A 24648-nucleotide genomic window follows, 5' to 3' on the forward strand; every position below is an offset into this window, starting at 1 on the left:
GCCAGCATGCTGGTGCCTTGGAATTCGGCAGTGTAAGGTAGTGACTCCAGTGTCTGAAGAACCTGGCATTTTGTTTCGCCTTTTCCAGTTTCCATGGTTTCAAGAAGTATAATTTTGTAACTTTGGGATGGAGATAAGAGCATTCCTTACTCCTGTAAATCTTTCCATACTCCTTTTGGTGTGATGTTATGAAATGGTTCTCCGAGGGAGTCACTCCAGAAGTATACTCAAAAATACTTCTCCAAAATATATTGTCTGATATGGTGTACCTATAAATGCTGGTCCGCATGTTTTCAAAAGAGTTTGTTTTTCAGGGATCAGTCTTGAAGATCTTGCTACCTTTCCACTGGGCTGAGTTTTTCAAATAATTCCCACTTACACCATTCACATCGAGTGGTGGGAGATTTTGATATCTCTTTTCATTAAATTACTTTTATAATTGCAACATTGTAATCTTGATTGGTGACTTGTTTGTTTGAAGGATTTCCTGTTTTGACAGGTTTGGTCAGGTTACTTGAGAGAGGTTGGAATTACTGATTTCTTTTCTGCAGAATAACTTGATTTCTTTTCTGCAGAATAACTTGATTTCTTTTCTGCAGAATAACTTGAAGAAAAGCTTTACTGAGTATGGAGGGTTCTTAAATGCTGTCACTCCCAGCCTTCCACTTAAGTGTTCGCTCTTAATGCAAGAACCAAATAACATGCTTGCTTCTTTTTCTGGTAAGAGATGCTGTCTCAGCCTATTGGACACTTTTAGGTACAGAGCCAAGAGGTAAATGCTTACAGGATCAGTCCATAATCACTGATTTATGCAGACATTTGGTGATTTCTTTATGGTGTTTTGCTGATGAGAAAAGGGCTGATAATTAGCTATTTCTCTTTGAAAAATCTTAGGTATGTTTTGTATAAGCTAACTGATGTTTTAAAATATCTAGAAATTTCAAAGTGGGCAGATAGCAGCACTGACAGTGAAATCTGTAGAGGTGGATTCCTGATCCTACATAGGGTTTTATAGAGACCGTCCACAGGGAACTCGCTGTTGGGTTAGGATCTTCATCCATTTTCTTTCCAGCAGAGAAAAATACAAATGCAGTTTTAAAAATATTAAATTGCATTTTTAAAACAACAGAAAAATCATGGTTAGGAATTGGTTATATTTTGTATATAAGTATACATACATACGTACATACACGCAGAGAGACAGAAGGTGTTTATTGTGTTTAATCTTTGTACCAGTGGACAAGATAGTCAACTGATATGCTTCGTCTACAGGTCTTTTGGAAAAGTCCTTTGGAAAGGCAGCGTTTCGTTATTAAGGCTGACTAGCCAGAAGGACATGCATGCTATAGCAACTACAAGTGTTTATAGTGATGATGATAACAACTCATTCAACAATGAGAAAAACTAAACAAAAAATCCGGCACTCTTCAGTAATTTGAGGTGTAGCAAAAGAAAGAGAAGAAATTAGTGACCATAACCATCTACAAGCTATGATTCAGAACCTCACAACTCTTTGGAAATAAATCAGCTTTATTTGGAATAGTTCATTCCTGCTAATCAAGTGAATTAATTAAATGGCTTTATCTTAGATCTTGACTCTAATCACATCTCCTGATTTTTGGCTGCCTCTGTCTCTTCATCTGCAAACAATCACAGGTGACAATGTAAAAATAGAAACATCCTAAGAGATTTTTGAGATCCCTTGTTATTCTTTCCAGTATCTTTCTTCATTTCCATCCATCTGCTCATCTTTCTTTAGAACTGGATTAAGCAGTTGAATCTTTCACCGCTTCCCTTGTAAGAACAGACATATTTGATCTGGTCTTCCCCGTAAACCTTTAAGCGCTGTGCTCGTTTGATGGCCCTTCTGTCTTTCTCTGGCTTTTTTGCCATGTTTTCTCTGAGACTGGTCACATTTCTCATAACTTTCCTTTCACTTTATCCCATTTTATTTTCCCTATAAACTAAATATTGCAGGTTTTAGGTTGGTTTTGGAAAGTTTTTCGTTGGTCCTGGAATTTTTATGCCTTTTTTTTTTAGTCTTTTTGTTTTGTTTTTGTTTTAGTTTTATATAGGCTGTATTGCTCGTCTAACCAGTTTTGTTCTGGCTCCAGTCAGTCTTCCCAGATGTTACCAGCCTTTCAGAGCTCAAATCTAGACTTTTTTTTTTTTAAGTTTTGCAAATATATGTTTGGCATTTTTAATTGGTGTGATTTGTAGATTTATCTCAAGTTTAACCTAGAGGCTCCCTTAAACAACTGATTGGAGCTGTATCCTCAAGATTTTATAGATATTCTAGCTTTAATCACTTCTGCAGCCAGAAATCTTCTGGCTACATTTATAAGCATTTAATCCATGCATTCTACTGGTTGTTGGTACTGTTATTCATTGTTATATTCTGTTTTTATTTGAGATTTCTAAAAGTCTATCCAGGCTTCTGTCTGTCAGTCTCTTCAGGAGCTATTTCTGTTTTAATCCCTTTCTGAAAACTAGAGAACAATATAAAATGATCGGCATTTTTGATGTATAGATATTCTGTATTTACTGGAGTGGATTTAAGAGCTTTGCATAGCAAGGCCACAAAGCTCTAGTTTTGTTTTTATTCCCAGTTTATTTTAATCTCTGTCCTGTGCAGTACTGAGACATGCTAAAAATATCTTCATTAGACTGCCATTGATCTACAACAGGACATTCAAGCATGCTGTGTCTGAGCTCTGTGATAACTTTGCTTTAATTAAGTTAGTAAGTATATCAGAAAATTTTAAAAAGACTTTATTTTTTAATTTTATTTCCATATGTTTCTTTTCTAGGATTCTTAATTAATTGTATTGATTTCTCTTCTTTCTTTTATTTAAAATTACTGAGTAATTTTAAACTTGCTTTGTTATCCTCTTGGAATTTTTTTTTAATATTCCAGACTCTGTACTTAATACGTATTTTGAGACTGTGATGTATTTTTGTAGAACTATCATTTAAAAACTTGTGAAGAATTTTAAAATCAGATTGTTTTGTAAAACTGCAGCTAATCTGTGTAACAGCACCTTAATGGAATATCAGGTTTGATGAAAAATTGTTTTGGCATCTCTCTGCTTGGTAGTTTAAAACCAGCCAGACACACTGGCTAACTGTGCTTCTTCATTTTCTTTTCTAGTCTTGTAAACATTTCCATATTCCGTCTGTGATGTCTAGTCCATGTATGAATAAAGTATACGGTAATTTAATACCACATATTATGTCAGGGGTTACTCCTTACTCTCAGGCTTGAAATGAAACTTTTCTAGATCCCACTACTTCACATATTGAAAACCCTTGTTTTTTTCTGCTCATTGAGGGCCCTGCCTTTGAGGCCATGGTGTACAAATATGTCTCATTCCCTGTGTCATGGAAAACACCGTACTGTTTCTATTTGTATCGTGGCTGTATTCTTGAAAAGGATGGGTGGGGTGGGGAAGGGGAAGAGGAGTTAGCTCTCATTCTAGCTCTCACCTTGTATTTGGGTGCATGGAGACTGGACAGAGCCCATGGGCTGTCCCAGAAGTCGGCCTTGTGGGAGTTTGCAGGCAACAAGCAACTGTGGTCGGCTGGTAACTGAAAGTCTCTGTCATGCTTTCCCCCATGACTAGTAACCTTTCAGGGTGCATGTTGCAACTGAGCTGGAGTGATGGAGGCAATATCTTAACGGCTTTGTTTCCTTATCAGCTAAAACATCTGTGCTGACACACCAGGTTGGTATCACAAGGCTGCTAGGATTTCCATGCAGTAGGTGCTGTACATGCATTTATGAAGCCACATTATCTGCTCTACGTTTGTCAGATTGCAAAGCTCCAGCTGTGCGACCATGTGCCTGTGCCAGGATGAAGAGTTCCTGGGGCCACACTGCAGTCTAGTGCAGGACACCTCTCTAAAATGTGGGTGTAGCGTGAATATCCTGTGCGCCATAGCATTTCCAGAAACATTCAATGTCCATGAAGACATGTCAGTTTGACACAGTAGTGGCACACTGAGTAGAAGGACTGAGTTAACTCGCTCTTGAACAGCTGACAAAGTTGCCCCCAGTTTGTCCCAATAACACATAAATACAGATTATAACTATACTGTAGCCATTTTAGGCTATCTGTTCTTCTGCAGTCCATGCTCACAATTTTAAATGAGCGGGTAACATTTAGTCCTAATGCTGACTTTTGTTTTTCTGTTTATATCACTTTAAGTAATGAAAGAATATAGTTAAAAATAGGGTTTGGCTATAGTAGTTACTAAAACATGCTTTTTCTTAAATCAGAAAATAGTGCTTCTGACACAGGGAAAAATGAACAGCAAAAGAGCTTGTATCTATTATTTTAAACAGCCTGACAGTTAATACATATTCTATATTTACATGCAAATGAGCTGTGAATATTTAAAAAGGAATTAAAACAAATCATTGGGTGTCTTTAGCTGTCACGTTTTTTGCTCAGGTAAAAGTCATCCTCACTCCAGATGATGACCTGTGTTTGGTCAGTTAAACTGCCTGTAGGTTTCCTTGTTGGAATAACTGTTGGGCAAGTACTCCTGAACATGTTTGTGCTTTGCATGTTCCCTGTTTCTCCCTCCTTGATTATATTCCTGAGCAGACTACTAGAGACTAGGAAAACAAAATCAGAGATGTTGAACTATGATCACACATTCACCTTGCATGAAAATGACAGACTTTGTAAAAGACATACCAGACTTGATTTTGGTCTTTCTAAGATGCCTGTTTTGCAACTTACGCCCATATCCATGCATTTGTTTAATACATTGCCGAAGAATATCTAAGCAAATATTTTCAATAATAACTTTCCATCAGGCTAGTATCTTCAAAAAAAGAACAACAGTCTCTTTGCTTTCTAATATCTTACAAAAAAGAATTTGAAAGTATACATAAGTGTATCTGCAAGTTTCCTCTGAACTGTTTGGTTTCAGTTTAGTCTGTGCTCTGTACAAACGTCTTGGAAAATTAAGAGTTTGTAATATATACAGAATATAATGGGATCTGAGTTAACATAGGGTGTGGGCTGTAGAGAACAGAGTCTCTGGAGTCATCTTACAAGTAAGACATTATTTCCTTGGTTTTATTGTGTGCATATAATTAAAACCATCTGCGTGACTTGGTTTTAACTATGTAGTTTGGACAGTCCTAAATCAAATCTTGAATGGCCAAGATTCAAGAAGGCAGGTTTATACTAGAATCCTTCAGGTTAAACCCACTAATGTCCAGCCTCTTCTGCTTCTTAGCATAAAAAGTATTAACAAGAGGTAAGTTTGTTCTAGTTGTCCTTGTTTCGCCAAGATCTATCTTCTGCAAATAGGCTTGTGTTTACAGAAACCAAAGTGAAAACAACAGCATAAGCTTATTGCGGTCAAAATAGTCCAGCATTTCCATAACTGTGTGGTATTTAAAGGAACAGCTAGTTTCCTTTGGTACAGTTTACTACAAGCTTTGCCTTTAGACTTTGTCCTCTTTAGACATTGCTGAAGAAGTGAAAGTAGAAGGCTGTGGTTCTAAATAGCATAGTTCATACAGTAATAGAAAACAAGTGTAACTGTCTTGTTACAGTTTTTGATAAATGGACACTGACATGGACTACGAAAGACCCAACGTTGAAACTATCAAGTGTGTGGTGGTCGGAGATAATGCAGTGGGGAAGACTCGTCTAATTTGTGCAAGAGCGTGTAATACAACCTTGACTCAGTATCAGCTGCTGGCAACTCACGTTCCAACTGTCTGGGCCATTGATCAGTACCGTGTCTGCCAAGAGGTAAGGACTGCAGGTCTACAAAATACGGAGCGCATGCTGTGGGGTTGTACTATTATTTATTGGCAAGCTCCTTCTTTGTCAGAATGCAGCAGTGACCTCAGAATATTGTATACGAGGGCTCTGTTGCAGCCGTTGCCTGACGTGGAAGGGAGCCAGCATCTCCCCAGGTCTCTCATTCCAAAGTAATTGTTTACCAAAAGATATTAGAAGATGCATATTCTACACAGGTTCTGTAAAATGCAGCACTTACTTAAAACTACATGCGATAGGCTCTTTTGGTGTAGTATGCTTTAGATCTTACAAGGGGAATTAGAAATGTGCTTGTCTGATGGAGAGAAAGAGAAGGTAATGTGTGTTCTGTTTTAGGTCCTTGAACGCTCACGAGATGTTGTGGATGAAGTGAGTGTTTCTCTCAGACTGTGGGATACGTTTGGGGACCACCACAAAGACAGACGTTTTGCTTACGGAAGGTAAATTGATCCAAACTACGTTTTAAATAACACCAGTAGTAAAATTTTAGAGCAGAAAAAATCACAAATCTTCATTTTGAAAAACAAGGACTTAAAAACAATCAAGGGTATTCATATTCCTCCCTACTGCAAAGAGGATTATTCTGCTGCAAGGATTAAAAAGATATAAATATTTAAAAAGCAGCATAGTTTTACTATGCTACATTTACTTGAACAATGTGCTCAGCTCTGTCAACAAATGTTGTCCCATTTCAAATTTTAAAGAACATTTCCAAAAATCAGATGGTGGTTTTACGAAACTGAAAATCAGCATTCCCTGCCTGTATAAACAATATATGATATAATTGCCTATTTAATGCTGAACTAACAAGCAGCAGTGATGGGAAACATCACTCCTATGTGATGGAATATTTATTTTATTAAAACCTGCAATGTTGGATGGGTAGCTAACCTCTTGAGAGCAGAGCCCATTGCCTTAAAGGTGAGGATCTTCTGTATTTTCATAATTAAAACTAAGGAATAGAAAGGGTTCTCTTCTACAGATATCAAGGTGTTAGTGAATGGATTAACCTTGGAAATGGCAAAAAATAAAAATGAAGTCTAGATTTTTCCAGCATGTATAATATAACTTCAGCATAGTTTCAACAAGGACTGAAGCCAGTGACAGTGCTTGCATTTTGTATAATGGTAATTAGATCTGGCCTTGTCTCAGTGCAGACAGCAGAGCAGCTAACAGACATTTGAATACGTTTATAATGAGAACAGACTGCCTGTACTGGGTGAATATTGAGATGAAGATGGATTTTATAGGTTATTTCATAACTGACATTTGAGCAAGGTCTCAGCCCTTTCACCCTCTTGAACTTCCTTTTTCCATGTCCTATCTGTCTTACCCCAGGTGATCATGCTTCCATAGACAAATTTATTTTTCCAGCTGGGAATGTCCTTTGTAGTGTCCCTGCTCCAGCTTTGAATTCTGTGTTGCTAAAATGTACTAGTTTAGTGTTTTCCTGCTCTCTGTGCCACCTGATGAAATGAGTGACTTCAAGGGATGTGAGTCTTTTCTATTCTCTGTCCCTCAGAGTCATTGGAAAGGTTCTGTTGGTTGAAGCCATCAATTAAGTTTTCACATTGTAAAACTCTGTACAGCAGTTTGTATAACTCCTCCATTATGTTCAGCACTGTGTTAGTGGTGTGCTTTCACAGAGTCTCGTGAATTTACTTGAACTTTCAGGTAACAGGAAAGATGCCCTGAGTGGCTAAGTGGTTTTGTAGTTGATCAGAAGGCACCCTTTCAGCTGAACATTTAAGTACACATGTACATGTTCTTGCATCCGGAGCTAAAGTAGCAGCACATCCAGGCTACACAATCTGTGCAGTTTGGCAATAAGCTTCATGTGTGAGAAAAGTTATTGACTTTAAGGTAACATTGACCTTAATATTCAGTACTACTCAAGTATGTGAATAGATATTGTTTAACATTTAGCAGCATACAGATCCTACTTTGATAAATATGGATGTAACTTAACATTTCCTGTAACTATTCCTCTTTGCTGTGGCCTCATGGTACTCTGTAACAGATACTGTGTCACTGAGAAGATTACTAGAGATTAGGAGAACAAAATCAGACATGTTCTGTACTCTGATCCAACATTTACTGACAGGATGGAAGAGGGGAAAAACAACATACTTAGCTTCTAATCCTGCAAACACCAAGGAGGACACGAATAACTTGAGTTATTGAGCAGAACTGAACCCACATAGAATCAGGTTTGCTAAACCCTGGTCAGCTTAAAAAGGCTGTTCTAGAAACCTACTGTCTTGTTAGTGTTTTTTTCTGCAAAGTTTGTTAATGCAGGAAGTAACTGGAAACTGCTATACTCTGAAGAAACTATTTTATGAATAGAATTTCAGCTGCAAAATTGTAATCACTGATTACAATTTGTAATTGTAATCACTGATTAGGTACTTCATTTTTCTGAAAGATATTAAAATTTATTTATTATTTCTTTAAAATAAACTGTTTAGCATTTTGTCTATTTTAGCAATTTTAAAAGTAAGAGGTGTCTGATATTGCAGGTGGATTTAATGAACAAGCACATTCATAGAAATTGATTTCAAATCACCACTATACATTGAACTACAGTCTTCTCATAGTTAAGTCAAATCTTGCAATACAGTGAAAATGTAGTTTATGCCAAACTGCTCAAGGCTAAACCTACAGGTATCCAGTGTTTTCTGATTGTCTGCCTGAAAGGTCATTTAATGAGATATTCCTTCAATTACCTTCAAAATTGCTTTATGCAAAGTAGCCTGCATGTGCCCCTTGTGCAGGGGGAGGTTTATTTCAGTCAAACGCTCAGCCAAGACCTCTAATTGTCCTAACCGTGGCATGACAAGAAACAGCAGGTCATTAAATCACCCGCTGCTCTTTGGAAAAGATTGTTCCATACAGTTTTGCAAAATATTACTTAAATAGATTATGCTATAGATGACAGGGAGAACAGTTAGTAGGACTTGCTGCAAAGACAAATGCTTCTTTATTCTTTATTTTTCACAAATAGAAGCATGAAAGGAGATGGACAAAAGGAGTGGCATGCCGTTATATATTTTTTTTCCATTATCTTTTTTTTTTTTTGCCATTATCTTTTTTTTTGTGCAGGGTGGGGAGAAACATTGGAATTCTATTGAGAATAGAATAGTTAATGCTTATACAGTCATCTTTTAAAATGGGAGTGTGAACAGTGAGATCCAAATTGCATTTTACTGTGTAGTGTTGAGTTTAATAATCACAGTCCTACAGGAGCTTTGGGAAACAGGACCCTGACAGATTAAGGGAGGGAGAAAGGGAGGTGGTTGGACAGACTTGTGGAAATATTTGCTTGCAGAATTTTCTAGCATGACAATTTTTTTCTTAGCTAGAACGTGTACTTTAGCTTTGGAGGTATCCAATTCAGTTCAGCTTTGGTACTATGTGAGGGCAAATATTCATCTGTTGATATTGTCCCACAGGGTTTGATTTGGTGCAAAATCACTCCAAAGTGTTTTAAGATGACAATATCTGTGTTATGATTAGTGCATCGGTTTCCAGCTCCTAGTCACCTCTTCGCCTAATAACAATCTAGTTTCAGTGCTATTGCTTTCTTTAAGCCTGCAAATTAGGTGGGAACTTTCTATTAAGCTCAAGTTGCTATTATGTGCCAGTGTCCCTGGGGTGCACAAAATTGCTTATGTAAAGATATCAAAATATCTTCATTTACATTTTTTTCAGTGTGGTAGGATTCACTATCCTCTATTCTTCTGTCCAATTTGGTTTTGAATGAGAGTGTCAACATGTCATTGTGTTCAAACTAATTCCAGAAGCAAAATGGGAAAAGAATTGGCTTGCGTTTTTTCTTTTTTTCCTTTTTCTCATCTTCTTTTTTTTAGGTAAACATGTTTGACTAAAATTTGATCAATATCCTACAGAGTTATTTGATATATGCAGCTCTAGTGTGTGTACACATGAGCACAAATCTGCAAAGAGTTAATTCAGTCCCAGTCAAATATTTATTCTCAATACTATGTGGTTTGTCAGCTAATTCAGCCAGGATGATTTATTTACTTGTAACTTAAATATGAGCTGTAGACCAAACAAAATCTGTTCATATGGCATGGACAGAAAACAGCTTTTTCCTTATGACTTACAAATGCGAATAAGCTTTGCTGTGAGACTGCTGACAGAGCCTCTTAAAATATGTTTACAGGATTGCCTCTGTTGTGAATGGATTTCATAAGCCTTGTGGGTATTGTACATACACAGAGGAACACATGCATTCCTCTTTTTCTATGTGATTACAATTCCCTTAACCAGTTACTTCAGTGTAATCGAATTTGTGGAAATATACCTTCTGAATGCTGCTCAGATGAGTCCCTGAGAATAGGGCTTTATCACTGATATTGGAAGACTTCTGCTCATCTGTTTAGGATTGTTTTGATTTCTGATTATTTTTCTTAAAGGACAGTGGTGATAATATTTCTTTAAAAACAAAAAGCAAATAGCTTTGATGTAAATGGTATTTACATTCCACAAATTTAGTGAGATTAGGGTTAGGTGAATGTCTTCACAGAGTTACTCTGTTTGCCTTCAGTTAGATCAGTGCACTCTGTCACTTACTGTCTGTCCCTAAACTAAGAATGAGCTAGCAGCTCCTCTCCTTTCCTCAAAGCAATACTGAGGTTTCAGAAGTGCTTTGAATGAAAGCCTGTACTTTTCCTGCAGACCCACTTTCCTTGTTTTTATATTTCTGTAACTCTTCATCTTCCATATACCTTATGAGCCATTTACTGGCATGGGTTGGGGGGAGCATCAGGTACGTCTTCATAGCAGTAGCACTTAACAGACACAAGGTAGTCTTTTGCTTGGTTGAGAAAGGGCCAGCTAGTGGGGAATCCAGTTTTCAGATATGTCTCTTCACCTTGCCTGCTTCCTTTTGCTATGTTTTGCTGCCACGAGAAAATGATACGTACTATCTTCAAATTGTGTTCAAAACCAAAATTGGTGACTCTTTCCATCTACTTTACAGTGATTTGTAGGCTATTCAGGTTCTTCATCAAGAAATCCTGGAGAACTTCTGTAAAGAACATTTTTGATAATTGATAAGAAATATTTTCTGAGTTTGACTCAGGTCAGCCTCAAGAAAGACTACAGAATAAGCAGAGAGATTCACAGAAATATAGCATCCTCAATGAATTTTTTCCTGTTATGGTGTGTGTATGCACATTTATCTTCTTTTAATATTTACATTAACATTGGAGGCTTTTTCACTCAGTCAATGGGAAAGTATGCACCTTATATTCTTAAACCACTCAAATTAACCTACTACTTGTCTTTTCTGCATCCCACCGTGGTTCCATATCTTGTTGTAAGTAGAAAGTGGTTGCTTTGGAATCATTGTTAGGAATCCTTCCTTCCTTAAAGTTATGTGCTAAATGAATGTTAGTAGGCTCTGAGGATCAACTTGACATATATGTAGTGTATCTAGAGTAGCAAGAAACCTGCAGTGCTCAAAGCCTTCCTTGATTGGAATGAAAAAGTATATATCAAAAGTTACTTGCTATATTGCATAATTTTCTATTTTTCCTTGCTCTCATAAGTCACTGGTGGGGAGGGGGGACCAAAATCTTTTGGAAATGCTAAACCTGGGAGTTGACCTTCCATAGGAATCTTCATCATAGTGAATTATTTCTTTGTGGATAGGCACTAGGTAGATTTTTTTGAGCTGCTTTCTATTCCCCCAGCTCTCGGAATCTGTTTGGATTTCTTCATGTGTATGTCAGAATAGGGGAAACTGTTCTGCACAAAACGGACATAACTGCTTTAAAGTGAGTTCACTTATCAATAACTTTTTGACACCAACTTACCAGGTGAAATTTCTTGACAACAGGTTTTTTTTTTTTTAAAGTAACAAATAATAGGCTGGTTTTGGTGATAGTGCAAGAAAGGCAAAAGAACATGAAAGTCCTCATTTTCTCCCCAGAATGCATCTAGCTTCTATTAATATTCTGTTTTCATGTCTTCCCCGACTTCAGAAGTCACTCTCACATTGGATGCAAAGCTGACCCCATCATTCTTCCTTCTTGTCTAGATTTCTTTCCTCTCTCTTTGTCTTGTCCCTGGCTTCCTATCTGTGTATTGCTTTGGCACTTATGGGGAATCATGCTTTTACTGAAATTTAGGGCCTAACTTTGGATCTTCTTTTTTGTTTTCCATCCTCACATCTATCCTCTACCTTAAGATATTTTTTTCTTTTAAATACTGTTGCTTCAAATGATGTTTTATGTAAATCTCTTATCTCCTTTAAACTCAGTATCTTTTTATGATGGAACATTAGTTCCTGGTATTTTTTAGAGGATGGGTGTGGGAGAGAAGAAAGGATTCATCTGTTCTATTATTCTTCTCCAGTATCTTTGATTAAAGTTGCTCGATTCTGTTTAGAGAGATAGCATACAGTTATTCTCAGCTGTAAGCTGCCTACTTACAATGACAGGAAACAGACTTGAAAAGCTCATTTTTCCCTGTTTGTGATTTGTCCATTATTTTGTGAGGGTTTTTTTATTATTTTACCTTTTTCTGGAGCTGGCAGTCTGCTGAGATATATCTTACAAAAACATTCTTAGAGAAATCCTTATCAGTTGTTTTCATGATATTGTGAGTTTTGGTGTTTGCCTTGGTTGATCAGAGATATTCCAGTTTTTCCTGTGCCTTCTCTTGCTGGCTATCGTTTTGTTTTCATCTTTCTCCTTTGATTTGGTGTTTGGGCTTTGTGTCCTACCTTTCTACAAACACTGACTTTTTGCGTGTGATGTGCAGAATATTTCAGTGTCTACCAGCCTCAAATACCTATCTCTAGAATTGTATTTGTCATAGAATTTTTGTTCCTACGTAAGGAATGCAGCAGTCAAGGTCTCTGCTCCTGTGGGGGGGAGAACAGATGTATTAGCATGACATTGTGGATATGAATAGTGCAAACATACCTGATTCCAAAGAGAGTTTAACTGAATGTAGGCTGGTCCAGAATCATGCTGGGGTAGCTCACAGGCAGCTTATTTCAGCTGCAAAGTTCTATTTAGCTCTAAAATGGTATTTTTCATATGTAAATGCTGAACCAGAGTTATGGATAAATTTACTTCTTATAAAATGAACCAAATTCCAAGATTGTGTCAGCAGTCCTTTAAGTTAAAAATAAAATTGTTTTCCCCATGTTATATTGTTTGCCATTCTTTTTAGTCCTATTGCTGGTTAGGCATTTGTACGGTAAGAGCTCTTACAGGTTTCTGCAATGGAAGATGAAGTATTTTAATCATTCTTTGTGATACCAAAACATTTTTTTTTGTCATTCTCTGTACATGCTCCCATGGGTACTTCAAAGGAAACAGAAGAGATTTTAAAATGCTTACATTTAAGAATGATGTATTGTTTGTAAGGAATATATGGGAAAATTCTTTCCACTTTGAAGAACAGCCTTGAAATATGCAGTTTTCTTAAAGGTAGCTTTATCTTCTTTTTATTGCTGTTGTTTCCTACTAACAGTGAAGTTGCAAAAATTTTGGAAATAGATCTGCGTGCTACTCACCACAAAATCTGAATATATTTCAGGGCATTTTGAGTTTCGCACATTACACCAGTACTTAAGAAGCTTCACTGCTGTCGGTAAAGTATAGAACTAATTGATTCTCCTGCTCACATCCAGGGCACTGCATGGTCTTGCCCTGCCTTACCTGGATACCTTCAGTTCCTCCCATGCCAGGCACCCCCTGCATTTTAGTTTTCCTGATCTCTCATCTGTTATGAGTGTGTGCACATAAGTCCTGTGTATTCAGGTCATTTTGTTATGCTCACCAGTCACTTACGAATTTCTTCTCATTTCATGTGATGGCTGCAACCGCATTTACTAAAAACTGAGTCCACTTAAAACATGTTATCAGCCTTGCTTATAGCTATCTGCACAAGTTGTTGGTTTTTTTGGTTTTTTGTTTTTCTCCAGCTCTGTGAGATGCATGCATGAAAAATGTTGTATAATTGAGTGAACATCTCTCTTCAAAATGTACACGGATTGGTGTGGAGACATAGCAAGTTTTTGTTCTGCTATAAATGAGATTCTGGTTTTAATTCTTAGATGGTCTTTTATTGCCTGAGCCTACTGTGTTCGGGAGCTTCGTAGAGCTGGTATATGCACTCAGGCTGCGCTACACTATTGTTCCTTTCGGATGGTTGAAGACCTGTGCAGGTGAACCCTAGAGACGGTTCTTGTCAAATTCTGTCTCAAATAGGATAAGTTCAGCTGTGTGCAGCTCTGAGGAACCCCACAGGAAAATTATGGGAAGTGTGGGGAAAAAAAATTGAGGGCAGAAGAAACAAAGGGAAAATACCTTTTTATTGATAAATACCTATCTCAGAATTAGCTGTTCTGATAAAATCCAGGTAGTCTAACAGTTTGGATGAACCTGTAGCAAATTGTTTGCTCTATGAAGTGCTAAGAATAGACTATCTTATTTCAACCCTGCTTCTTCTTAGAGAAAGCTGAAATCTAGAAATAGGAAAAAAATAAAGACTCTAATAGAAGAAATTTCCTGATTTTTTTTTTTTTCCCCCCTCTTTCCCCCCTGTCTATTCTTAAAGTTTGATTTAAATAAACATGTGCAACAGATTCGTAGTCAACCAAAATACAGTTTGTCTACCCTTAAACTCATGCTGTAGGATTTGACTCCTGGGTCTTGTTTAAGCTCTCTAAAAATAAAATATGTACTTTTCACTTGTCCTCTGGAAAGACGAGAAGAGAGCATGGCTATAGAGTTCAGTCTTCCTCCTTTCCCTCCCTCCCACTCTCTGCATTGATTTCCAGACCAGAGACATCTCCTCTTTCAGTTCGGTGTTCTCACAGCTTTATTCTCTTCCCCTCTGTGAACATAACAGTATTATTCCTTGACTATATGGCAAGTGTTACCCTGTACACATGATGAGCGATTCTTTCATGCAGCAGTTTTTCCCATTATCTTGTAGATTATGAAGCAGAGGGAACACTCCTTCCTCGGTAACGTGGTGTGTACGTTTCAGAAGGCAGCCTCTTTCTTTAACGAGACAAACCCACGTTAGGTTATCTGCAGCTGTCACTAAAGTTTATAACTCTAGATTCAGACTGTGAGACAGTCAAATGGTAAACACAGTTGCCATAGAAGATATGAGATGTCATTTAATATTGCTGTTCCCTTGAATGTCTGTCTAAAATGAGTATATAAGGGAAGATGAATGCATGTTGGAGAGTCATTTGCAGCTCAGATCTTTATTGGAAGAGGGATCAGCAATATGGTGTATGGGTATATCTCTAATGCAGCTTATTACACCAGGTCTGAAACGCGTATAGCATGGAAGCAAATGAGTCTTTTAAAATCTCAGCCCCAAACCAGTGGAGGGCTCTGTTTTAATAAATGGCTCTGTTTAGAAAGTATTAATTTCCTTGCTGCTTGTGACAGCTCCCTGAGAAAGCCATGTCACAGAGTTGGTAATACTGCCCCCCCTCGGGAGTTTGTGACTGTAGTGATTGCACAGTAGCTTCCAAGTGGTTACCTGTAGCGTGAGTACTGCTGGAGCCCGAGTTCACGTTGTCTCAGCTCTGTCTGTGCAACATTGCGTGCTCTTCTGCAGCAACTTGGACTGTGCTCTGTACATCTGATACAGTTCACAGCTTGCACGCTAGAGGCTCACAGGATGGCAACACACCATGTGCTGATCCCTGCCAGAGATTCGGTTCTTTGGAGGGTTTCTTTTCAATTCTGAAGTCTAAAAAGTGGTGGTAGTTCCCATCAGAAGTTTTGCTTATCCAGATTTGGGCATGTATCACTGAATGCATTAAGGTAATACCTATGTTTGTAGACGTCTTGTATCTCAGAATGTTTGTGACACATGTTCTTTGCCTACAGAAGCCTCCTATGGGTTGTCCATAACTGTGTTGAGTCCAAGCTGGGCTGATTTCAGACATGCATGTTTGCATTAATGCATGCATTAAAAACTATTTCTGCAACTCCACGGAGAGCATTTGAAATGCTCTTATGCTGGACTTGAGTTACCTGGTGACACAGTTAAAGTAAATAAATGAATAAATAAAATCCAGTGGCTTCCCATCACCTAAGAAGTGCAAAAACAGGAAATAGAGCTCAGGCTGAATAGACCTTTCTGTGCCCAAAACACTAATACTAAGCACTGTCAGAAGTCTGGGAGAAAAGGTGGATCTTGCAATTTATTGGGAATATTTAAAACAAAGAGAACTGGAGGAAGGAGGGTTGGGGGTGAGGGACACTTTAATCTGTAGCTCAAGTGCAGGGTCCTGGTCAGTCAGCCAGGAGGTGACAAACATGTAAGTGGTAGCTGCTTTCTGCCTGAAACTGAGAGAATCTGTTCCCGTTTTCCACCTGCCACATCCTACACGGCTACATTGTGTTCTGCCCTGTTTAGAGCCCCAATGAGTAGAAAGAAACCTGTTTTTGTGCATTGATGATGCAGAGCTTTCCACTGTGTGTAGTGATAGTTGGTCACACACAGGAGCAAGTCAGAAATTACGAGTTTTGTAATACTTAAGTATGTTCAGATGTTCGAAAGCATGGAGTAGATGATTCATTGTTTCTTCTGGTAAGCCTATGAAAAGCAGAAGCAAGAATAAACCTCTAACACATTTCCAACTTGTACTACTGAATCTACAAGACACTGTGGTGAATATCCAAGCTACTGTTTATATTTGCTGAGCTTTTGCTAATATTTATATTTGCTTCATGTGGTATTTCAATATTGAGTATCAGTATGTGTAGTAAGTGTAATTGTGGGCTTTTACTAGTATTTGACAAAGGTGTGTGGACAGGATGTCTTGCCTGTTGCCCACCTTAACTGAATGCTACTCCAGGAAGAAAATGCTGGAGAAGAAGTTGTAAAGCAGTCTTCAGTATTCAAGTCTATAGAAATGTTTCTGTGAATCACTCCTGAATTTTACTGGGAAATGGTTATGAAATATGTTTTCAAAAAAAGCAGCTTGTTTTTGTTAATATACTGCTGCAGAGGGAAAGAAGAAAGCAGAAGTTAAATTGATTCATCCTTTCTCATTGTCCAAGTAACTAAAACACATAAAAATGACACTAAATTAGATTTTTTAAATCCTCTCCTTTTACATTCCCTGGGAATATAAAAATAACATTGGTGATTTTTTTTTTTATGTTTGAGAGATATTAATGCATTATTTTAACCTGGCAGGTTCTGGCTTTTAAGAACAAAAGTCAAACAAACTTTGTATTTGGGGGTTGGTAAGTTGTAAATGTGCCTTTGACATTAAAAGGAAATGCATGTATTTAATTAAAGTTTACAAAGTACTGTTCTTCCCAAATGTTGATGGTCCTCTGTGGACAGTTAATCTTCCTCACAATTTACTGTCTCCAGTTTGTACTAGCAGTGCAAATCATGCTTATGACTTAAATGAAACAAACCCAGCTCTGATACTGGTTCCAGGTGTGAACTCTGTAGCTACCCAGTGATTTCCCATTCACCCTGTTTATAATACAGAACAATTTATTTCTCCTTGTCCAGTACAGATCTCTGAGGATCTTTGTTTATAGGGGAATCCAGGTTTTAACATAGGATAAATAATATGCAAATTACATATTTTATTCCTCTTAATTCTGTTTTTCCCTTCATTTGGAAGACAGTAAGATGGAAATTTTCTGTTAGTGCAATGCCACACGTGTTATGAATTATAGGTAAAGAAACCAGCCTCCCCACAGCTGTTTTATGGTCACAGTGACGGTCAAATGTGATGAGCTGCTCAAGAACCACATGCAGCTTGGTAGCGTAAGCTGACATGAGACTCTTAGCAAGGGCTGTGCCGCACTCCTGGCCGCAGGGCCGCCTTGCAGCAGCTCGGGCTGGGCCTAGGCAGGCCGAGGAAACAAGTCAGCGCGGCCTCATCACTGGAGCCCAGGTGTGGGGCCAGCCCAGCGGCTCCAGCAATAGAGCCATGGGGAAGCCGTTGTCGTCTCCTGCCTGCAAACTCCCGCTGGAGCTCCGTTTCCTTTTGGTTTTCTGAGAGATGTGATGTCTCCTGGTTTGTGGAGTCAGGAGGGTTGGATACTCGTGACTGCAATTACTCCCCTGGCTTAAGTATTAATTTCTGAAGGGCACAGGACAGTCCGTCTCTCTAAGATGCTTAGTTAGAGGTAGGGCCTGCCAGACAGCCAACATTTGCCTTTCTGGCAGTTCTGAGGATCTTGAACTAAAGAACAATTGTCCTGATTAGAGTACAAGGAACTCAGATTTTCCATCATAGCTCTACATTGATTTCTCCTTTCTGGGAGCTAAGCAAATGTCACCGCGGTCTAGATTTTACTCTCACGCGACCTTGAGTAAAGAAGGTTTGAATTTAAAGAATGCCTGCCTCAGGTATATATCAGACCAGTGCTTTGGCTACTTAACCTCTCCATTTAGCAGGTAACTTTTTCCGATTTAAAAAGGCTTTGTCTCTAGATATGATGGATGTGTTGCAGTTTATGTAAGCTACAAACTTGGAGCAGGAGCATTTCTCTTGCATTAAGTTCAGGCTCACAGCAATACCTGTATTGCATGTAGCTATCTTTAGAAACAGTCTTGCTTAGATGGATCTGTGTCCTCAGTGAAGTGTAGAAAGCAGCAGTACAGAGGAGATATTTCATTATTTAAAAGGCAAATGTTAAGATTCACTGCTCTTGCTCTATTCGTTACCCAAACTGCAGACACAATACATTTGTGCTAAGTTAAAGAGTAATAGAAGTGAGATGGACATGGTATTTCTGAACTTATTCTGCTGACAATTCTGTAGGAATAGCTTGCCCCCAAAACGTCCCTTCCCCTCAAGTTTTCTTAAGTTTCAATTCAACTTTGCTTTTTTCCATGAGAGAGGTATGTTGTTGAGGTTGTTTTTACAAGTCTAATTTTTCCAGCATTCATTGGAAGAACTCAAGAGCTTGAAAACTCCTTTGTAATATTCCATCCTACTTTATAAACAGTGGAATTGGCCCAAGTTAGGAATGCCTGAGGCAAATACTGAAGCATTTCTCTGCCCTAGGGTGCTAGCTTTGACGGAGTTAGGTGGTGGTTTGGTAGCTGTACTGCCAACCTTAATCCCCATACTTATACTTTGCAAAGCAGTTCTATTTGGCAAAGTACTTTTTCTTTTCTTAAAACCTTTAAAAAGCTTGCAAATACTGTCATACTTACCGTGATTATAAGTGACTGTCCTATGCTACACTTCACTGCCCTTATTTTTATTATGATGTTTATTTTGGCTTATATTGTAAAAGTGGTCACTGCTGTAAATTCTGCAGTAATTTGCCATTTAAACAAGTTAGTTATTAGAGACGTTGGCAGCATTGCTGTGCAACGTACATTGCGCAGGAGACTGCCTTAGTATCTGAAAGGGTGCACTAAAGGTATTTCTCCATTACAAGTTCAGAAGTTTTCTGTGTCTGCCTGTGTGGCTGAAGTTTTGCGTAGTTTGTTCTAATTCCCAAGTGCCAATGATCCTCGAATTGGAATTTAGGTGTCCAGTCAGCAGAATTATTTTGTGAACAGTAACAGCCTCTGGATAACTGTGGAGTAAAAGTGAAGAATGGCAAGCCCTGACTCTTTTCCTAGTGATCTGTTTATACACATAGAGATCATCCTTCGGCAAGGAGACCATTCTTCGGTGGTGCTCCCTAGGTATGTGGCTTTGTGCTCCCATGCTTTCATGGTGAAACGTGTAGCTTCTATCAAACCTTTGCACGAATAACGTGTTCTGACATGTGGGTTTCAGTGCATTTTTCAAAGCATAAAGTGGAATAGTTTCAAGCTGGAGTGATGAAAATAGGTGAAGCTGCAGTGGAAAGCGTGGCTGTTGGTTTTTAATTTTTATCTTCGTGTTACCTTTCTAGGTCTGATGTAGTTGTTCTGTGCTTTTCAATTGCTAATCCTAATTCCCTGAATCATGTGAAAACAATGTGGTATCAAGAAATCAAGCACTTCTGTCCTCGTACCCCTGTCATTCTGGTGGGCTGCCAACTAGATCTCCGTTACGCTGATCTTGAAGCTGTTAACAGAGCCAGACGGCCTTTGGCAAGGTAAAGTTTAAACAAAAATAGGAATTAAAAATTTTCACCTTGTTAATCATGTACAGTACTTTTCAAAGAGAAATGATACTGCCTGGTATCCTATTTTATAAAATGAGAATATTTGTGCTTTCTTCCTTTTCATTTTGTTGTCTGTTTGTGGTTAGTTCTTTAATACATGCAGTTTCTTACTGTATATTTTGAATGATGTTTTTGCACACTGGAGGTCTGAAGTTGATTGGATGCTAGGACACAAGTATAATATATAAATAATAATAATTACTAGACATTTGCATATGTGTTTTTCTCTATCAGAACATGTGTATCATGTCTTACCATGTCACTACTGCCAGGTACTGTTTTAGACTGACAGATTCTACTATGGCTTTTTTTTTTTTTTTAATTCTCAATTGAGTTTTCTTTTGTAAACATAATCCTACATCATAACAGAAAGTCAAGTGGTTGTAAATTAAATTTTTAAGGTTCTGAGGTTAAAAGAAAGACGTTCCAGGTTATTCTGGAAAAATTTTTTTTCCCCAGATTCAGAAGACTAACATTCACGCATTTGGGCAAAACCGTTCTGTAGTTACCTGCTTACTTCTAGCTTCTTTCTTTTATGTAAATTTGTGCATTGAATGAGGCCAGATTCATAGGAATAATATCCATGATCTTGTAATTAAAAACTTTACTGTAACACATATCCATAAAGGAGTTTAATTAATATTTCGTAGGCTCTTAGAAAAGTTTGCATTGCCTTGCTTTCAAATTCTTGACTTTGCAATATATTTTCATAGGTTTGTTAATTTATTAAACAGATTTCTTCTTTGTGTGGGTGGGGTGGATTTTCTGGTTGATTCTTTAAAAGAAAATGGGTTTTTTAAAACTCGGAAATGTTCAGATCTCACCATTCGTAACGTTTGAACTCCGCATGTCTAGTGCAGACTTCTGCCACCTGAAACGATTGTTAGCTGGCAACAAAAGCAAGCTGCTGTCGGGAGCGTGTTAAGTCTGGGCCAGCTTGCGTCTGCCCAATACGGTCCGCTCACCGAACGCACTGTTGGGGTCATGCCTTCTGGCGAGACGGACTTTTGTCTGGAAGCTGGATCCCAGCCCAGATTTTTTTCTGGCTTTTCTACCCCACATCCTGTGCTAGAGCTGCTCTGGAAGTTCACAAGTTCCCACATAATGCTTCTGCAGCCAAGATGGGCCCGTCTCCAAGTGGTTTTCAGTTACAGTTTTAGTCATAGGCTGCTATTATTTTCTTTAAAAAGCATAAGCTTAAAAATATTTCTCATTTCATATTTAGCTATATTTGTGGCATTTCTCTGGTATGAGAGTGCCCACTTGAGTTTAAAGGGTGGATACAAACAAAGATACTGATACAGTATCTCAGTAAAAAGGAATTTTAGGAGATTTTTTTAATAATGAGAGTTCTCAAGCATCCTATCAACTTTGCTTACTGTCAGTTTCCCTTTCACAGGGAGAAGGTTTGCTCATTTTGTGGAAATGATTTCTACCTATCTTTAGTAACATAGTTACATTACAAAGACACCGCCAAGCTTAAACAATTACAACTATATACTATTCTAAAACCCCCTGGTTATAGGGGTTGTAGATATCCAGAGGGCTCTTTGAGCTTAATTTTGTATTTCATATTCATTTGAATGATGTTTATCTCAGGAATTGGTGCTGAAATGTTTTGTTGAATTCTGTGCTTTTTGGAGTAACTTTGTGACGATCATTGTGTGTAAGGGGGTTTGTTTTTTATTTAACCCTAGGCCTATAAAAAGAGGAGATATTTTGCCACCAGAAAGAGGCAGAGAGGTTGCCAAGGAGCTTGGGATACCGTATTATGAAACCAGTGTATTTGACCAGTTTGGAATTAAAGATGTTTTTGACAATGCAATTAGAGCTGCCCTGATCTCCAGAAGACATCTGCAATTCTGGAAATCGCATTTGAAGAAGGTCCAAAAACCTCTACTTCAAGCTCCATTCCTACCTCCAAAAGCACCTCCTCCCGTTATCAAAATTCCGGAGTGTCCCGTACCGAGCATGAACGAAGCTGGATATTTACTGGAGAGCCCACTGTGTGCAGACGTTATGTTTGTTCTCCAGGAGCAGAACTACATTTTTGCTCACAAGATTTACCTAGCTACCTCCTCCTCCAAGTTTTATGACCTTTTCTTAATGGAATGTGAGGAAAGTCCAGACTTGGATGAAGCAAAGTGTAATAAAGAAAGTACAAATAGGGATGCTCTGACATGTCATCTTGAGACAAATGATGACAGTGATGAGATATCCTTAAAATCTGCTGATGTCAAGCTTCCAACACCAGAAAGTGCTGACTCTCTAAACATGCTAGAACGTGAAGCTGGTGAAACTAATTCTGCAGCAAGATCGCTTTCATCCTGGGGTAAAGGGTTTGTTAGTGTGCATAAGGAAATGCAAGTGAACCCTGTCTCAAATAGGACGTGTCTTGTAACTGTGGTAAGAATGGATTCATCTGTGCAGGCTGGACCTTTTAAAACTGTTTTGCAGTTTTTATACACGGGGCAACTGGATGAAAATGAAAAAGATCTCACAAGATTAGCTCAGATTGCTGAAATCTTGGAAGTATTTGATTTGCGAATGATGGTGGAAAATATTATGAATAAAGAAGCCTTCATGAATCAAGAGATTACTAAAGCATTTCATGTCAGAAAAGCTAATCGGATAAAAGAGTGCCTTTGCAAAGGGACATTTTCGGGTGAGTAAATATACACTTTTACTGGAAAATTCCTAATTATCCTTTTATTCACGTTACTGTCTCTTCATGAACTTGAAAAACTGTTCTTACACTGTGCTTACACTCTTGTGAGAGGAGAGATAAACCCAAACTTTTTCAAGCTAGGAGTCTAGAGTTTAATTTCTCAAAACCTATACAGAAGCTTTTAAATAAGTGATCTAATTTTCCAAAGTGTTGAAAATCCAGTATCTCCCTTTTAAGTGGGCCTTTTAAGTTTGCTTTTCATTTACCAATGTAAAACCCTAGAGTTATCTGTGGGGGAAAAAAAAGTGAAACAAGTCCTTGCTTAAGAAAGTGCAAATGAAAAGTACATTCTTGAGACACAGTTTCACTTTATACCTAGATTTGCAGCCATGCTTGTTTCTTTGTTTTCATGGCAGATGTGACATTTAAATTGGATGATGGAATCATAAATGCCCACAAGCCACTACTGATCTGTAGCTGTGAATGGATGTCTGCTATGTTTGGAGGATCATTTATTGAAAGCTCGAACAGCGAGGTATTTGTTCATTTTTGTCCATTTTGCTCATAATGTCTGATGGATTTGGGGAGACAGAGGCATCGTTCTGTAGCTATTTGAAGGTTTGCAATAACTCCTGGAATGTTTTTTTATTCTTCCCTTGAAGACCTGGGATACTTTTCTTCTTAGGGCACTAAATTTAGGATGCCTAGGAGGATAGTGTATTTTCTGCAAGGCATGAGAGGTCTTGCTTCCAATGACAGAGCAGGGTTTTAAAAACTGAAATCCTTCAAAAAATTAAATAACTGAAAAACTGAGGTTGTGAATTTCTTTAAAATAAGTTTAAAGTTGTGTGAATATATACTGTACAATCAGAACCATTACAATGAGAATGTTTGGGGCAGGGGGAGTGGATGAAAGTATTAAAGGGGGGGGAAAAAAAAGCTAAAGAACATGGAGTGTTAGACTAGAAAATGGAGCTGGCTTTCCAGTACACGAGTAGAAAACCAAGCACAGATTCTCAAGTGCATCAGTTTGTCCCCTTGCGTAAGGCAGGTATAAGGCACAGTGTAAAGATCTCAGTGCTTTGAGTTAAGAGTTTGCAGCAGAAGCTTTGTATTTTCAGGTGTCTTCAGAATCTCTTTTTCAAATTCTAAACATTCTGCTGCTAGTATTTTTTTCCTATATCTTACCCATATCCAGAGTTTGCTTTTTTGCTTTGATTTTCTTGTTCCTTTTGGTAGTAATGGGTCTTACTCATATGAAGAGCTCAGTTTTTTGTATTTAATATTCTGGAAGATTGTTTTCTACTTAAATTTTTCCTGTTTTTTCTAATACAGCTGTAAACATAATTCCTTCCCCAGAGGCATGTTCAGCAAGTGGTTCATTAAAAATACATAGTTTGATTGTAGTAAGCAACATTTGGCAATGAAGAATATACATTCATTTTCTGCCAGCCTTTTTTTTGATGATAAACTTAACAGTCTTAGCTCATTTTTGCAATTTAAAATATCTAGCTGCCATTTTCTAGAGTTTAAAACATTCAGTAATGAATTTAGAAGTTTAAAAATTCAGGCAGAAATGAATTTAATGTGTTTCCTTGGACTGACCATCAACTTTTTACTTACTACTATTTCTTTATGTGGGACACAACATTTTGTAAACTTATTTACTGAATACTTACAGTTCCCTCCATTAACAAAAATATATTAATAATTAATGAATTTTACAACTAGCCCTTCTTACTTGGAGAACTGAGCTGTTTCCCACAGTGTCTGATATGCATTAGAGGTTTGTGCTTTAGCACTATGAGATCTGGGTTTGAATTGCAATTATCCAGGCAGAGCTGAAAGAAAAATTCACAACCTCCCCAAGCTAACTACCAACTACATGAGAACGACGATTAGCCCCCTTCTAGCTGGAGATACCTGCTGACTGCTCCCAGGCAGTCAGATTAATTTGCATGTTCATATAATTCCTCTTCATAATTTTGTGAGTGGTTTTCTTTGTTTTTGTTTT

The 24648-nt window shown here is 37.9% G+C and overlaps 1 protein-coding gene across 2 annotated transcripts in view; it reads left to right on the plus strand.

Moving 5' to 3' along the window:
- The window catches only part of RHOBTB1 (Rho related BTB domain containing 1), a 55810-nt gene that overhangs the window by 24953 nt on the left and 6209 nt on the right, over window positions 1-24648 (plus strand). The window contains exons 3-7 of one of the 2 annotated variants that reach the window (XM_067299778.1): window positions 5576-5777; window positions 6144-6247; window positions 19712-19897; window positions 21664-22631; window positions 23051-23169. In XM_067299778.1, the coding sequence (XP_067155879.1) occupies window positions 5586-5777; window positions 6144-6247; window positions 19712-19897; window positions 21664-22631; window positions 23051-23169 (1569 nt within the window). In that variant the 5' untranslated portion in view covers window positions 5576-5585. Of the gene's footprint in view, window positions 1-5575; window positions 5778-6143; window positions 6248-13386; window positions 13440-19711; window positions 19898-21663; window positions 22632-23050; window positions 23170-24648 lie in introns of those variants that run through there. The other variant, XM_013945665.2, reaches the window with a different exon arrangement.

Source organism: Apteryx mantelli, chromosome 7 (genome assembly GCF_036417845.1).
Source record: "Apteryx mantelli isolate bAptMan1 chromosome 7, bAptMan1.hap1, whole genome shotgun sequence".
In the NCBI taxonomy this organism is placed as follows: Eukaryota; Metazoa; Chordata; class Aves; order Apterygiformes; family Apterygidae; genus Apteryx; species Apteryx mantelli.